We start from the raw sequence: 16,362 nt of genomic DNA, 5'->3' as shown, positions 1-16,362 counted from the left end.
AGGGGATAGGTATGGTAGGGTCACGAGAAAACCCTTGATGGGTAGCCCAAGTGGACAGAGGTGGGAGGGTAAGGGAGGGTGGGGGGTGGGCTCGGGGTGGATACACCATATTTATTATGTGCACCTCAAGTATTTCAGGCACTACAAAGATTAACACTGATATGGATATGTTTTGAGATATACTTAGAGAAATGGTTGGATTGCACATTAAAGAAGAAGAAGGAACACAAATGGGTGGAGGGTCAGACTGGTTTGGGGAGGGTCCATAGAACTCTCACTAACTTGCCTGACCCTGATACGTTTTTTTTTCTCTTTTTGTTATTTTTGAAATATCGTTTTTTATGCTTATGCAGGATAAAACCTTTAGTATAGTTTCTTGGAATGTCCGAGGCCTGAGGGACCCAATCAAAAGAAAGATAATTCTGTCCGTATTAGAGGGGTCAGGGCCCGGACTCCTTTTTCTCCAGGAGACGCATTTGACCAAGGATACCATTCCGCTATTGCGTAGTCAGAAATTGTGTTCCCAATATCATTCGGTTCACACCTTCTACTCGAGGGGAGTGAGCGTAATGATTGGGAAAGAATTCATCTTCTCCTGTAGAGAAAGTCACATTGATGTACAGGGCTGGTTTGTTTTTCTGTTCTGCTCAATTGAGAATAAATGATATGTTTTAGCGAATGTCTATATACCCCCCCCTATTTAATTTTGAGGTATCACAAGAACTGGTGGCATTTACATTAAACAAAGTGGGTATCCCCATTATTGTGGTGGGGGGGACTTCAATTAAGTTTTAGACAGAGGTTTAGATCCTAACACAGCGGCTGAGGGCCGCTTATCCTGCTTTTTATCTGAAACGGGACTATTTGATATATGGCGAACCCGATATCCGCAAGAGCGCCAATATTCTTGTTTTTCAGGTACTCACCTTACCTCATCTAGAATTGATATGGCCTTAGCTAATAGTGAAGCATTTCCGTTGATAAGGGGTGTAGAATATGGCCCAAGAGGGTCTCTGATCACTCCCCACTGTCGTTGGTTGTAAACGCTGGGGGTAAAGCCCAACGCATTGAGTGGAGAATAAATCCAACTTGGCTAGAACTGATGGGCAGCTCTGGAGGAATAGTAGAAAAACTGCAAGAATTTGTCCAAATGAATACTGGTACAGTGTCGTGGGGGTGGTCTGGGACTCCCTGAAAGCCTACCTCAGGGGCCTTTTAATTCAACAGGTAGAAAGAGTAAAGGGGATTTCTAAAAGGAGGGAGATTGATGTTAGAAGAGAGATGCTGCTTGCAGAAAGGTCCTATGTGATGAATCCAACCTTTGATACCCAGAAAGATTGGCTAGAAAGACAACGGGCTTTTTTTTTAGGTGATGTCCAGTCCTCACTGAAAACTGTAATACAAATGGTCGGCGAGTTTTGAACGGGCTTCTGGTCTGGTTGTCAATTGGGAAAAATCCGCCTTATTGCCGGTTAATCCTCTTGGCAACCAGACCTGTGTAGACATCACCAAATTAAAAATAGTGGGAAAATTAAAGTATCTGGGCGTCTGGATTGACAGGGACCTAAACCAATAGCTCAGGGATAACATAAGTCCATTGTTGCTTAAATGGAAGCAAAAAGGAGATACTTGGAGCCGCCTCCCTCTGTCAGTAGCTGGGCGCTGTAACCTAATAAAGATGATTTGGTTACCTCAGATTTTATATTTCTTCCACAACTCCCCAGTTTGGATAGACCATAAATGGTTTAAACGAATAGAATCTTTGTTTAGAGACCTGATATGGAAGAAGGGTCAGCCTAGGATCAGCTTACAAACCATGCAGTTACCATTAAAAGAGGGGGGAGTGGCGGTTCCACATCCTAGGACATATTTTCTTGCATCGCAGCTCCAACACTTGGGGGGTTGCGGAGATTATGAGGGTGGGAATCCCAATAGGAGTTTAATGTTGATGAGGTCAACGCATAACTCTCTACTTGAGGTTCTGGAGGCAGAGTCATTCTTCCATAAATGCCCGACGTTCAAATTGATTAAAAAAGTCTGGCAGAAAGCGAAGCTTTTGCTGGGGTATAAGGGGATGTCAGAATATGTTCCTTTATGGAACAATAATAAACTGCCAGAACTAAGGAATATAGAGAAATCAGTAGAATGGGAACGGCAGGGCATTAGACGCTTACGACAGCTATATGACGGCAGTACCTTGAAAGCTTTTTCAGATTTAAAACAAGAATTCAACATATCAAATAGTACCTTTTATAAGTACTTACAACTTAGGCACGCGATCCAAACCCAGTTCAGGTCACAAATAATCGAATGGACTCGGCTTTCGGTTTTGACCAGTATAATTAATTCAGATGCATCTAAAGGCCTAATCTCTAAAATATATACTAGTTTGGAAGCTAAAACAATAAGCAGAATAGGACTTTCTAAGAGTAGAGCTAAATGGGAAAGAGACATAGGGGCAATAACAACAGAGGATTGTGGAGAAATCCTGCAAAGAGGAAGGTTGGTCTCAATCTCTCCCTCACAGAAGGTGTTGCACCTATTTCTGCTCCATGGGGTGTACTACACTCCAGCAAAAATGTTTAGTTTTGGATGGAAACAAGATGATCATTGCTTTAGATGCGGAGCATCAGGGGATTTTATCCACATGCTTTGGAGATGCCCAAAGCTATTTAAGTATTGGATTGAAGTAGTAGACAGTATAAATAAAATCTTTAACGCTACCCTGGAACCAACGGCTAAGATCTGCTTACTGGGGAGTGTGGAGAGGGGCAGAGCTCCGAAAGAAACTCTGGAGCCAGTTTTGAGATTCCTATTCAAGGCAAGAAAAATGATTACACAGAAATGGCAGGCACATACACCCACCCCCACCCATACCCCCCCCCCCCCCCCCCCCCGCTGCTGCAGATTTGGGTTGATACAGTCAATTTAGTAGTGGGAAATAAGAGAGTGATGTATACTCGACAGGGTAATTATGGGAAATTTATTAGAATGTGGAAGTCCTGGCTAGATGAGAGGGGGTATCCCCCTTAAGGGGGGATTGGGACATATTTATATTTTTCCCTGTTTTTCTTTTTTCTTTCTTTTCTTCTTTTTTTTCTCTTTTTCTCCCTTCTTTTGTAAATTTTTTTCTTTTTTTATAATTAGTGGATATAAGTACACTTATATGGTGCCGGGATGGGGGGGAAGTTAGGAAGAGGGGGGGGAAGTTAGGAAGAGGGGGGGGAAGTTAGGAAGAGGGGGGGAAGTTAGGAAGAGGGGGGAGGGTTTGGGTAGCTGAGTAAATAGTATTGTTATCTGATATAATTTAGAATATTGTAACATTTATGTTGTGAAGAAAGTATTTTTCATAATTGCTATTTTTTATACTGTAATTTCTGTTATTGCTATGTTCTTGGTGTTAAATTATTATATAAATGAATAAAAAAAAAAAAAAAAAAAAAAAAGATGGCTGCTGAACACTGAAATACCATGAGGGACAGTGACAAAGAATGGCGGTGAGCAGCGCTGCAGGGATCAAAGACACAACCTCATCAGACACCCCCAGGAAGAAAAAAAACACACATCAAGGCACAGCCAGCCAGCGCAGCCCCCCCCCCCAGGTGAGAGCCCCCCTGGAGAGCCCCTGCACATGACACACTACCGCTCAGCAGCCACATGCAGCATCCCCCATGGGGAGGAGGGGGGAGGGAAGATAGGGACAGGGAGAGAAGAGAGGAAGGTGAGGGACCCCCGAATCGACCTCCCAGGGAATGCCCAGCTGCGCAGCCTCATCGTGGCAGGGAGAGCTGTACTTACCAGTCCTGCAGAGCTGGGAGACATTCCATCACAGACTGACTCTCCGATCAGTACGGGGTGGCTGCTGGCCACGGCACACTGTGACGCAGACATCAGTAGCCCGGTCATATGTGTGCCCCGGAGCATTAAAGCTCGCCGACCACCTCTGGAGCTGAGGTAGGTCGTGGCAGACCCAGCGCATAGCTCTGGTCTGCACACGCTCACTGGTCAGGCTGGGGAGACTACAAGGATAATGGTATCCAGGTATCCAGCCTGCCACCCAGCTGGCTGTTGATAGCAGATCACAGGATCTTTAGTCTTGTGCAAAAAGCAAAGCTTCTGCAGAAAAAAATCCGGAACGATGGGCCCGCAGGGTTCCTAGTTCCTTCTCCTTCACTAGGCAAAATAAAACTGAGACTGCATGGCAGGCTGGGGGTTGTTACCTAAGGGACCGCCCCTTGGGCGGAACTTAAAGTTCTGTGTTTTTCATAACATGTTATGCCTAGTCTTCTCCTAAAGGTGGCGTAACAACCCAATGGCTAAGAGAGGAGCTGTGTCAGTCGGTGAATATATAATTGAAAAGTAATTTTTCTCCTTCACCGATGTGCGCTTATGAACAGCACTGGTGGGAACTGATAGGTGGCAGGGATAAGTGGCACTGAAAGGCAGCAGTGACTGACATCACATGGGCACTCAGTGCCCCGATTACATGCCTGCGCGTCCCCTGCAAGGAGATACCGCTGACCGGCTCTCCTCATCACACACTCTGTTACGTGAGATGACAGATGATCACTGGCACTATTGTGTTTACATGTGATCGGCTGTGATTGGACACAGCTGATCACATGGTTAAAGTGCCGCTTGATCGGCTCTTTACTGAGATCGGGTTTGCGGCATGCCCTAGCAACATGGTGCAAGCCCACTGGCCAGGCTCCGTCATATAATGTCCACCCAGAACGAGAGCCGCACCGCTTCTCCGTCATTTGACAGTGGGCGGGCGGCAAGCTGTTAAAGCCCAACTCCAAAAAACTGCAGAGGTGATCAAATACCACCAAAAGAAAGCTCTATTTGTGGGAAAAAAAGATGTCAATTTTGTTTGGGTACAGCGTCGCACAACTGCGCATTTGTCAGTTAACCACTTAAGCCCCGGACCATTTTGCTGGCCAAAGACCAGAGCACTTTTTGCGATCCGGCACTGCGTCGCTTTAACTGACAATTGCGCGGTCGTGCAACGTGGCTCCCAAACAAAATTAGCTTCTTTTTTTACCCCACATATAGAGCTTTCTTTTGGTGGTATTTGATCACCTCTGCAGATTTTATTTTTTGTGCTATAAACAAAATAAAAGCTTCGATTTTGGAAAAAAAAAAAAAAAAAACATTATTTTTTGCATTTTGCTATAGTAAATATCCCCCAAAATTAAAAAAAAAAAAAAACATATTTTTTCCTCATTTTAGGCCGATACGTATTTTTCTACATATTTTGGGTAAAAAAAAATTTTTTTGCAATAAAGCGTTTGATTGGTTTGCACAAAAGTTATAGTGTCTACAAAATAGGGGATCATTTTATGGCATTTTTATTAATATTTTTATTAGTAATGGCGGCGATCAGCAATTTTTATCATGACTTTGACATTATGGCGGACACATCGGACAATTTTGGTGCGATTTTGGGACCACATTTATACAGCGATCAGTACGATTAAAATTGCATTGATTACTGTGTAAATGTGACTGACAGTGAAGGGGTTAACACTAGGTGGCGCTGTAGGGGTTAAGTGTGTCCTGGGGAGTGTTTCTAACTGTAGGGGGGGTGGGCTAGCTGTGACACATGAAAAATCATAAGCCGCGCTTAAACAAAAATAAAAACAGCCAACTACTCGTGCAGTAATATTGAAATACGTACTATACAAGGTATAGCAACCCTATATATATATATATATATATATATATATATATATATATATATAATACAGGGCACATGCGTGTTAATATTTCAAATCCAGAATCTCACTACTGTAATTCACTACATATAATGTGGTTCCATAACATAACTTATAAATACAGAAAATTATATATAAACCATAAACACCCAGTGTGTAAACAATAAGTCTGTGTATAAAACACCAAAAATGGTTGACGTGAAACTGTAAATGGAAATCCTCTAAAAATAAACCACAATGTTCATAGAATCGAAAATGGGAAGAATCGTGTTCAGTCCACCACCAACATACGTTGAGATTTACTGCTTACCAGATAGATATGACCCCCCACTACAGAGGGTCACACGGAACTTTATGAAATTGTGCACCACTTCCAGCCGCAGGGGAGGGGGTTCCTCGATGTCCTCCTGGCTTCGCTGCTTCAAAGAATCTTGGGAAGAAAAACTCACTCCCGAATACTTGACTCAAAGGTCCGAAAGAGGGACTCAGAGGCAGGGGCATCAAAATCTCTGTTCTGGCAAGAAAAAGAGGAAGGAGGGAGAGGAATACACATGGAACGCCATAAACAAGGCTTGGATATCCGGGAAGGTCACGAACCGGAAGTGGGGCGAGAGATCGTTTATGGCGTTCCATGTGTATTCCTCTCCCTCCTTCCTCTTTTTCTTGCCAGAACAGAGATTTTGATGCCCCTGCCTCTGAGTCCCTCTTTCGGACCTTTGAGTCAAGTATTCGGGAGTGAGTTTTTCTTCCCAAGATTCTTTGAAGCAGCGAAGCCAGGAGGACATCGAGGAACCCCCTCCCCTGCGGCTGGAAGTGGTGCACAATTTCATAAAGTTCCGTGTGACCCTCTGTAGTGGGGGGTCATATCTATCTGGTAAGCAGTAAATCTCAACGTATGTTGGTGGTGGACTGAACACGATTCTTCCCATTTTCGATTCTATGAACATTGTGGTTTATTTTTAGAGGATTTCCATTTACAGTTTCACGTCAACCATTTTTGGTGTTTTATACACAGACTTATTGTTTACACACTGGGTGTTTATGGTTTATATATAATTTTCTGTATTTATAAGTTATGTTATGGAACCACATTATATGTAGTGAATTACAGTAGTGAGATTCTGGATTTGAAATATTAACACGCATGTGCCCTGTATTATATATATATAGGGTTGCTATACCTTGTATAGTACGTATTTCAATATTACTGCACGAGTAGTTGGCTGTTTTTATTTTTGTTTAAGCGCGGCTTATGATTTTTCGTTTACCTATTCTGCATGTATGTGACATAGTGAAGCCGCAGCTGAATAGTTTGATTTCCCCCCTTTTCTTTTAGCTGTGACACATCACTGATCCTGATCATAGGGATCCCTGATCAGTGACACTGTCACTAGGCAGAACCGGGAGTTGCTTGTTTACATTAGCATCTCCCCGTTCTTCCTCTCTGTGAGATGACTGCGGGTATCCCCACGGGCATTGTGTCCAAGGGACCTGTCCACCCGCCTCACGAAGCTCCCGGCTGGCGCGCAGGTATATTTAAAGGGACGTATAGGTACGCCCATTTGCCCAGCCGTGCCATTCTGCCGACGTACATCGCTGTGCGCCGGTCGGGAACCAGTTAAACTGACGCAGTGCCTTGTCAGCAGCCAAATGTTCCGGTCTGTAAGTGGTTAATTTGGGAGTAAACTACCATGTATAATTTTTACCTATAGGCAAGCCTTATTATAAACTTATCTATTAGGTACTGTAAATATATCTCCTAAATGTGAACTGTTTAGGAGATATTACAGTTAGATGCAGCTGGTGATGTCACCAGCGCATGCGCTCTGAAGTAATGGCATAACCATGTCGTTCTTGCAGAGCTGCGCCGCAAACCGCGACTCCAGTGTGCATGCATCATCGCCGGCTCAGCCATTCATATTGCCTAAGTCTGTGAACCCAGAAAGAAGACCAGGTAAAGATAAAAGCGCATTCAGCGGTGACACGCACCTCTGGAGGGCTTTTGTTTTCAAGTCCTGCATAATTTGATAGTATGCGAAGCATACTAGCCCATTAGGACTTAAAGCGGTTCTAAAGGCTTTTTATCTTAATGCATTCTGTGTGCAGCAGTCCCCCTAATATTTACATGAGTCCCATCTCAATCCAGCGATGATGCACGAGAGACTAGGCTGTCTGGGACTCTCTTGCCAATCAAAGTCAGTGAGCCAATAAGGAGAGAGGGGGTGGGGCCGGGCTGCGGCTCTGTGTCTGAATGGACACACAAAGAAGCTCGGGTGCCCCCATATTAAGCTGCTTGCTGTGGGGATCAGGAGGGAGGGGCCAGGAGCCTGGAAGAGGGAACTGAGAAGTGGAGGATCTGGGTTGCTCTGTGCAAAACCATTACACAGAGCGGGTAAGTATGATAGGTTTGGTATTTTTTTTTTAAATGGAGACTTTAAGATCACTTTAAACTGCCCGGGGTCTGATTTTATTTATATTCCGATGCGGTTTATCTAACGCTTTAATTGCAGTGACTTCTTAGGCAGGCTTTTTTTAACCCTCACCTCCCTGGTCATTCTTGCTGCCTAAAAAACTTCCTCCCTGAGACATCCCAAACAGACTTTTGCGTAGCAGAAACGCACATTCCCGCTCAGGTTTTTTTGCCTGTTTTTCATTAGTAAATACATTTCACGTATAGGGCAGCTGATTCACTTGAATGGGATCCCCTACGGGCGACAAATTCCACAAAGTAGCTCAACATTTTCAGTCGTGGAACATCACGCATTTTGGGAGCAAAACACACATCTGCCAACCGTGATTGGGGCGTCATTAAAAGTTAGCCTGAATTCAGGACATTGATGACCAGGCAGCAACCCACGTTTTGGAAACTCACAGCAAACGCACATCCCACTTGCACTGCCATTTAGGCACTTGTTAGCACTGAAAATGCACAGAAACGCCCTCCAAATCTGCGTCATGCTTACAGTGCCATATAGGCTGCATTTGCATCTGTGCGTTTCCGAATGCATGGCAACCCACATAGAAAATGCATGCTTTGCTGTGCATTTTGAAAACATGAGGCAAAGTGCGTTGCTTTTGGGTTAGAGTACACGCACACTGGATGCTGAGAACAACTGCCCTGAATGTTTTTCGTCTGCAGGAAAAAATAAATAAAATAAATAAAATAAAAAAAATTCTGGTAAAGGTGTGTACCACAATTAGACGTATTTACCCGTGTCAAGTGCTTTGGGTGTTTATTCATTTCATTGGCCAGAATATTTATTTCATCCATTGAAATAAATCGCTGAAGTGCTAAATGCTCCTAACATTTAGGTGTGTTTTGGCTGCGTTTGGCATTTTTCTGTCAATAAACTCCTCTCCTAAATGTGAATTTAGTCTTTGTGTGATGCTCCTAAACGTGAGTTTTCCAAACGCATGACAATCCAGAAGAAAACACACGATTTGCCGTACATCTCTGAAACACGCTGCAATGCACGTCGCGTTAGCATAAGTTTGCACCTGCATGTTTCCAAATGTGTGGCAACCCACAAGAAAATGTATGCCTTGCCCTACGTTTCAAAAAACTCAGCAGTACACGTCATGCTTTCGTTACCATTTAGACTACATTCTCATCTGTGCGTTTCCAAACTTGTCACAACCCGCATAGAAAACACGTGGCAATGCGCTTGTGTTACCAATTGTTTGCATCTGCTCAATTTTCAAGTGCATGGCAACCAGCAAGAAAACGCACGCTTTGCTGCACATTGTAAAAACATGCGGCAACGCGTGTCGCGCTTGCTTTACTATTCGTACACACGTGCGTTTCCAAACGCATTGGCAACTTGCAAAAAATTACACTCTTTGCTGTGCATTTTTAAAACGGACAGCAATGTGCGTCACCTTTGCCTTACCATCCAGGCTGCATTCTCATCTGCGCATTTCCAAACCCACAGCAACCTGCACAGGAAATGCGTGCTTTGCCTTGAGTTTTGAAAAACGCAAAGCAATGCGCATCATGCTTGCAATACCATTTGTTTGCATCTGCACATTTCTGAATGCATGACAACTCGCAAGTAAAACTAATGCTTTGGCATTAGTTTCAAAAACGCGTGGACACCCGCACAGAAAACACGCGCTTTGCCTTACATTTTAAAAACACGTGGCAATGCGTGTCACGATTGCGTTACCATTAATTTGCTTCTGTCTGTTTATAATCGCATTGCAACCTGCATGGCAATGTGAGTCACACTTGCAGTACCATTTAGGCTGTGTTCTCATTTGCGCATTTCAAAACAGGTGACAACCTGCACAGAAAACACGTAGCAATGCGCTTATGTTATTATTAGTTTGCATCTGCGTGTTTCAAAGCGCACAGCAACCAGCAAGAAAATGCATGCTTTGCAGTGCGCTTCACATGTGTTGCACTTGTGATACAATTTGTTTGCATCTGCGTGTTAACTAGTGTATAGCAACAAGAAAATACATGCTTTGCTGTGCATTTATTTTGAAAACGTGTGGTAATGTGTGTCATGGTTGTGTTACCATTGAGGCTAAACTTGTATCTGCACAGCAACCAGCACAGAAGATGTGCGCTCTGCAGCACATTGCGGAAAGATGCATTGCACTTGCCCCACCATTATGGTGACACAAGCATGATGTGCGTTTGCAGGGCATTCCTGGAATGTGCGGCAAATCATGCGGTTTCTGTGCGGGTCGCCACACATTCGGAAACACACAGATGTAAATACAGCCTGATTGTTAATGACACCCCAATCACAGTGAGCAGATGTGCGTTTTGCTGTGTGACTGAACAAAACACGACAATCCAAGACTGGAAATGTTCTAGAGATACTTTGGGATGTTTGTTGTGTGGAGGGCAGCCTGTCCAAGTGACTGGGAAGACCAATGTGTGACCCAAAATAAAAAAGAGACGGATCCATCAAAGTGATAGGAATGATTATCAGTAAAGTCTCTGATGAGTTTGGTGGGGGAAGTTGCGGTCGTGTGATCCGGGGATTCCTTCTCCTTCTGGGGCGGAGCAATTGATAAATCTTTGATTTTAGACACAATTGAGTGTTGGGTGGAGTGACACTTGTTGGACATTTCTAGGATTGGATTGTTATGTATTGTATGGTGTGTAGATCGCACACATTGTATGGTGTATTATACACTCAGTGTTGGACTTTCTCCTATGACATGTAGAAATCCTGAGAACTCTTCCAGTATCGGGGTGCAGGGAGCGGATCATACTGGGGGGTGAAGACTCGGTGGGACACGTGTGATGGAAGCAGTCACAGGAAGAGAAGATCTATAGAGGTGACTGATCTATGAGGAGAACCCTGAGATCCTGGAGGAGTCACTGCGGGGGAGGGGAGATTATTCTTACATCACCCCAATACTTACCAATGTGACCGGACAGATCCCGACATCTACACACTGGAAGACATGAATGGACACAGACTGGGATGGACACACAGATCATCACTGACAGACAGACAGACCCAGGCAGAGTCTCAGGAAAAGACCCTGTTGGGGGGATGAGAAGACACGCCCACTTCACTAAACCCCACCCACTTCTGGGCCAAGGACTCTCCAGGCTGTATTGGGTCCTATTAGAAGGTGTGGTTTCAGGTGTGAGTGGGTGTGGTTATCAGAGAGGTGGGAGGAGTGTGTGATGAGGTAGGAGGTGCTGTGTATACTAGTGATGGGAAGTCCGGATCTTTTAACTGAATCGGTTCATTTCGAACTACTCAGTGAAATGAACGGATTCAATGAACCGATTCTTCAGTTCACTTGCTGAGTCTACTGACAAGCAAGTGAAGCGAAGCTCTGACTCAACCTTCTTAAATGATTAGAATCAGAAGAATTATTCTTCTCAGAAGGTTGGCAGCTCCTGGGGAGGTTTACTTGTATTTAGTTCCTTGCTACAATCACAATCCTATTATTTTGTCAGACCACAATTTGTCAGATCAGCCGCGTCATCAATTTTGGTGACACATAAAGCTGTGAAAATGAAAAGCGGATTTTTGTGCATGTGATGGGCCAACTACACAGTTAACATTGCCAGACATCAGATTTTTCCATTCTCTTTACAGTGCATGCACAGGAAAAATGATTGTATTTTACTTCCGTGTTCAGGCGAAGTATCCACGGTAGTAAAATCCAATCGTTAGGCTCCTTTCACACTTGTGTGACTTGAAAGTCATGTAATTTTTGCCACGATTTTTACCGTGACTTTGATGCGATTTTGATGTGACTTGAAGGAATACTTATGTAATCTTGAGGTCTCTGTCTCAAGTCGCATCAAAATCGGACCAAAGTAGTGCAGTAACTACTTTGAAGTCGCTGTGACTGGAAGACCCACAGATATGAACGGTACTCATTGCAAATCTTGGGGTACGACTTGTCATGTGACTTTGTATCCCAAGTTGCATGATAAGTCACACAAGTGTAAAAGGAGCCTCATTATGCACTGTAAAGACTACGGACAAATCTGATGGCTAGCAATCTTACCTGTGAAGTTGGCCCATCAGAATGCAGAAAATACACACAAAAACATGCTTTTCGTTTACACAACTGTTTGTGCATCACCATAAGTGGCAATATTGGCTGCTCCTATAGATTGCTTGATCTGACAGAACACCTGCTACCCAGGTTACTGAGCACAATCCTATACTCATATAATCATATATCAGGGGTTGACAAATCTGCTTGGAATCTAGGAGCCAGCTTAAAAAGTTAGGAGCCAGGTCCATGATGGCGATTCAGACCTGTCCCTGGCCTGACATGGAGACGAGTGAGGGGAAGAAAGCAGCAAGTCATTGCCCATAGTTCTTAGAAGGACATTTTATTTATTTTTTTCAAATGAAAATTTTTTTTTCATTGCATTTTAGTGTAAATATGAGATCCGAGGTCTGTCTGACCCCAGATCTCATATTTAAGAGGACCTCTCATGGTTTTTCTATTACAAGGGATTTTTACATTCCTTGTAATAAGAAATAAATAAAATAATAATTTTTAAACGCGCCCTGTCCTGCCCGCATATAAAATCGGTGTTCGAACCACACATAGGAGGTAGCGCCGTGATCGGTAGAGCGAGAGCAATAATTCTAGCCCTAGACCTCCTCTGTAACTCAAAACGTGCAACCTGTAGAATTTTTTTAAACGTCGCCTATGGAGATTTTAAAGGGTAAAAGTTTGTTGCCATTCCATGAGCGGGTGCAATTTTGAAGCGTGACATGTTGGGTATCAATTTACTCGGCGTAACATTATCTTTCACAATATAAAAAAAATTGGGCTAACTTTACTGTTGTCTTATTTTTTTATTAACTGAATTATTTTTTGCAACAAAAGTGTGCTTGTAAGTCCGCTGCACAAATACGGTGTGACAGACAGTATTGAAACAACCACCATTTTATTCTCTAGGGTGTTAGAATAAAAAATATATATAATGTTTAGGGGGTTCTAAATAAAGGGAAGAAGAGGCAGGTAATATAAAACAGGCAGAGGAAGCTTCATTAGCATTGCTGGTTGTCATACCAATGGCGACCACAAGAGGGCGCCAGATTCCAGAAGGAATCATAGGACCGCAGAAGGCCTCAAAGCCGCGGCCTCAATTACCGGCCGCCGGCGGAACGGCCCGACGCGATCACGCTGGGGGGGAGGTCCACAGAGACAGGATACCCCCAGCTGTGCTGCCCCAGGTTGCTATTTCTAGTCACAAATGCGACCTGGCGCCCGGGTTTTGTCGAGCCCTGTCATATACCAGACCCCATATATGCAATAAAGAGAACCTGTCACTTCAACAAACTATCACATAGGGGCTTGTTAAGTGAAAAAAATTAAAAAACTAAAAACTAAAACCAACCCCGATATCTGCATGTGAATAAATGTGTGTAGGGCACATGTACATAGACCATGATTGCTTCACACGTGAGGTGTCACCACAAACGCTACAGTGACTGCAATAATTCTAGAAATATAATTCCTGGTTAATGAATGTACTGTACAGGCTTCCCATTGAGAATTTAACACTTTCCTTCCTTTTTGATCAGTATGCTCAGAGTTATAATCAATTGGATGATAGGGAAATGTGTTAGAACCAGGAGACACCACCAGTAGTTCTTTCAGTGTACTGTGTTCTAAAAACGGATCTGATTCTTTAACTCGGTGTACTGTCCACTCCTGACTCTTGTGTTACGTTTGTATCCAGTTCCTGAGTGTCGCTGTGCTGTGAGTCAGCTGATTGGTTGCAGGGAGGGGCGGAGCTCTCTCCCTCTAGGATCATATTACCACTGCCAGCTCTGCTATGTACTGAGTGCAGAGAAATGTTTCAAACGAATCAGTTCACTGAAAAGAACCGATTCAAAAGAACGATTCGTTCATGAACTGGACATCACTAGTGTATACAGATAGAATGTATAGAGAGTATACAGAGGATGTATATAATACAATGTATATATATAGTGTGTGCTCACCTCTCCTCTCCAGATCTTCTCTCCCATTGTTGATGTATTTATTCAGCCATTCTATACAGATATTCTCCAGATAATTCTTGTCTCTCTCCCCCACTCTCATCTCCGGACTGTTCCATCTCTGTGTGGAGATCTGAGCCTCATTCATGGTCGGGATCCAAATCCCTCTCTGTGTGTCCAGATACATGAAATCTCTCCCATCATATCCGTACTGATCATACCCCTCAGTGGTGCCGTCATCTCTCAGCTCACAGCCGTACATCCTCTGGAAGGAATGGATCCCTGCAGAGAGAAGAGGAAGATGTGACCTGGGATCAGAGGAAGTGATGTGTGTAATATGTGATCACATGACATGTATAGTGTGTATAGTACAGACACTGAGCATCACTCTGTATATTTCTACACTCACCATCCCTCTAATCATCTGTAGAGCGGGGAGAACTAAATACCTCTGTACAGTGACAGGATCCTCCACACAGCACAGCTCCAACTGCTGGGGAACTACAAATCCCATCCCTGCCCCACACTCAATGAGGGAAGAAAGTCACCAGGGAGATGGCAATGCCTGCTGGGCCTTGTAGTTCTACTGCAGCTGGAGATCTGCTGTTCTCCTATCACTGATATAAAGGAAATGTCTGCTGTCACTGGGATTCCTGTCTGCTGGGATCTGTTTATGTAATAACTGTCCTGTGCAGCTGACGGGTTTTACTAGAACAGGACCTGTTATCCCGGATCACATCCATCACTATTCATAGGGAGATCTGTATTGTAGAAGGAGCAGAACATACATTGGAGGACACTTCATCTGAATGGTCAGACTTCATGGAAACCTCAACTCAGGGGAATATGGCGGCTGCCATTACTGACCTCCTGAGCATACCATCTGCCTGGCTGTCACTGGGCTCAGTGCTTTCTCAGTCCCTGACCTGGAAGAAGCATGCAGCAAAGGAAGTGAGACTCTCTAATATGCAAACTTATTCTGGGTGAGTGATATATATATCATATGAGCACCATTGGATCAGCATGAAAGCCAGGCAATCAGCATTTTCTAAAGTAAATCACACAGAATACACAGCAGTCTGAGAGGTAAACCGCAGAGCTCCATCCTGAGGGCAGTAGGGGGCAGTGTGGTGCACAATTTGGCGCATCAAACAACTTCCCTTTTATTCATCACTGAACTTTATTTGAAGTGGACAAATGTCCACTTCATTCATGTCACTGTTAAGCAGCTTGTGATGCGATCCTGTACAGTGACAGGCGATCCTGTACAGCGACATGCAACCCTGTACAGTGCACTGTAATAAAATACAGCATTTTATCACAGCACACTGCAGCACAGTTCTGGGGTGCATTACAGTGTGAATGAGGTTCACAGGCAACAATTGTGTTGTGTGTCATTTTACAATGCAGAAAACCTCCGATCACTGCACTGTGTGAGTCTAAAGATCAGAAATGCCGACATGTTTCTTATTGTAAATATCAGATATTGAAGCCTTCGGCTCGGGTCACACCGATGCAGTTTGCTTTTGATCTCTGCAGTGCTTTGTGGTGTGTTTTGCATTTTTGCACACACATTTGTAAAGCATTTTTCACAAGTTTTTTTTATTGCGTTTTGCATTTCTTATGCGTTTTTTTTGTAGAGCAGATAAAAAATATGCACTACACACTTTTCTGTAGCTTCTCAATCGAAGTTCACTGAACCACAAATGCACCATTTTGCATTTATAAAAGTCCTTGACCCTTTTCAAAAATGCAGCGACTGAAAAGCGCACAGATGTGATCGTGTCCCATAGGAATCCATGTTATATGGACTGTAGGGCGTTTCTGCAAAAAAGCACTAAAGAACACAGAGGTGTGACCCAGGCCTAGAGCCGGCCATAGACATGGGATGATCCTCACCCCATCGTTCTGTTAGTTGTCAGATTAATAAGCTTTATTGATCTAATAGGACGATTGTGTTCCCATAATAAGAATTCCATTCAATGGGGTCCATGAGAGCTGCATTGATCCCAATAATCCCGGCAATGATCCTCACTGCGATTAGTAATTCATAGGATTGATCCCGGGATCACACTGAGCTGCAGGAATGAAATGGGGCGAGTTCAGCGATTTCATTCCGCATGTCAGTCCGATGATTTCAGAGACATCTCTGCGTTTTCCTGCACAGATGTCCATTGAAATCACACCTGAAA

The 16,362-nt window shown here is 43.7% G+C and overlaps 1 protein-coding gene and 1 long non-coding RNA gene across 2 annotated transcripts in view; both read right to left on the bottom strand.

The window, feature by feature from the left end:
- Nucleotides 1–16,362, bottom strand: part of LOC143984169 (uncharacterized) — a 193,954-nt gene that overhangs the window by 41,604 nt on the left and 135,988 nt on the right. The gene's annotated exons all lie outside the window — the stretch shown is intronic.
- LOC143984096 (class I histocompatibility antigen, F10 alpha chain-like) overlaps nt 1–16,362 on the bottom strand; it is a 126,894-nt gene that overhangs the window by 41,604 nt on the left and 68,928 nt on the right. The window contains exon 3 of the mRNA XM_077484415.1: nt 14,174–14,452. Coding sequence (XP_077340541.1) covers nt 14,174–14,452 — 279 coding nt within the window. The remainder of the gene's footprint in view (nt 1–14,173; nt 14,453–16,362) is intronic.

The sequence above is a fragment of the Lithobates pipiens genome, unplaced genomic scaffold (genome assembly GCF_037356315.1).
Source record: "Lithobates pipiens isolate NorthernLeopardFrog02 unplaced genomic scaffold, aLitPip1_a1.2 Scaffold_1, whole genome shotgun sequence".
Classification (NCBI taxonomy): Eukaryota; Metazoa; Chordata; class Amphibia; order Anura; family Ranidae; genus Lithobates; species Lithobates pipiens.
Note: the sequence above shows the minus strand (reverse complement) of the source record. Positions and strands in the feature narration are given on the sequence as shown.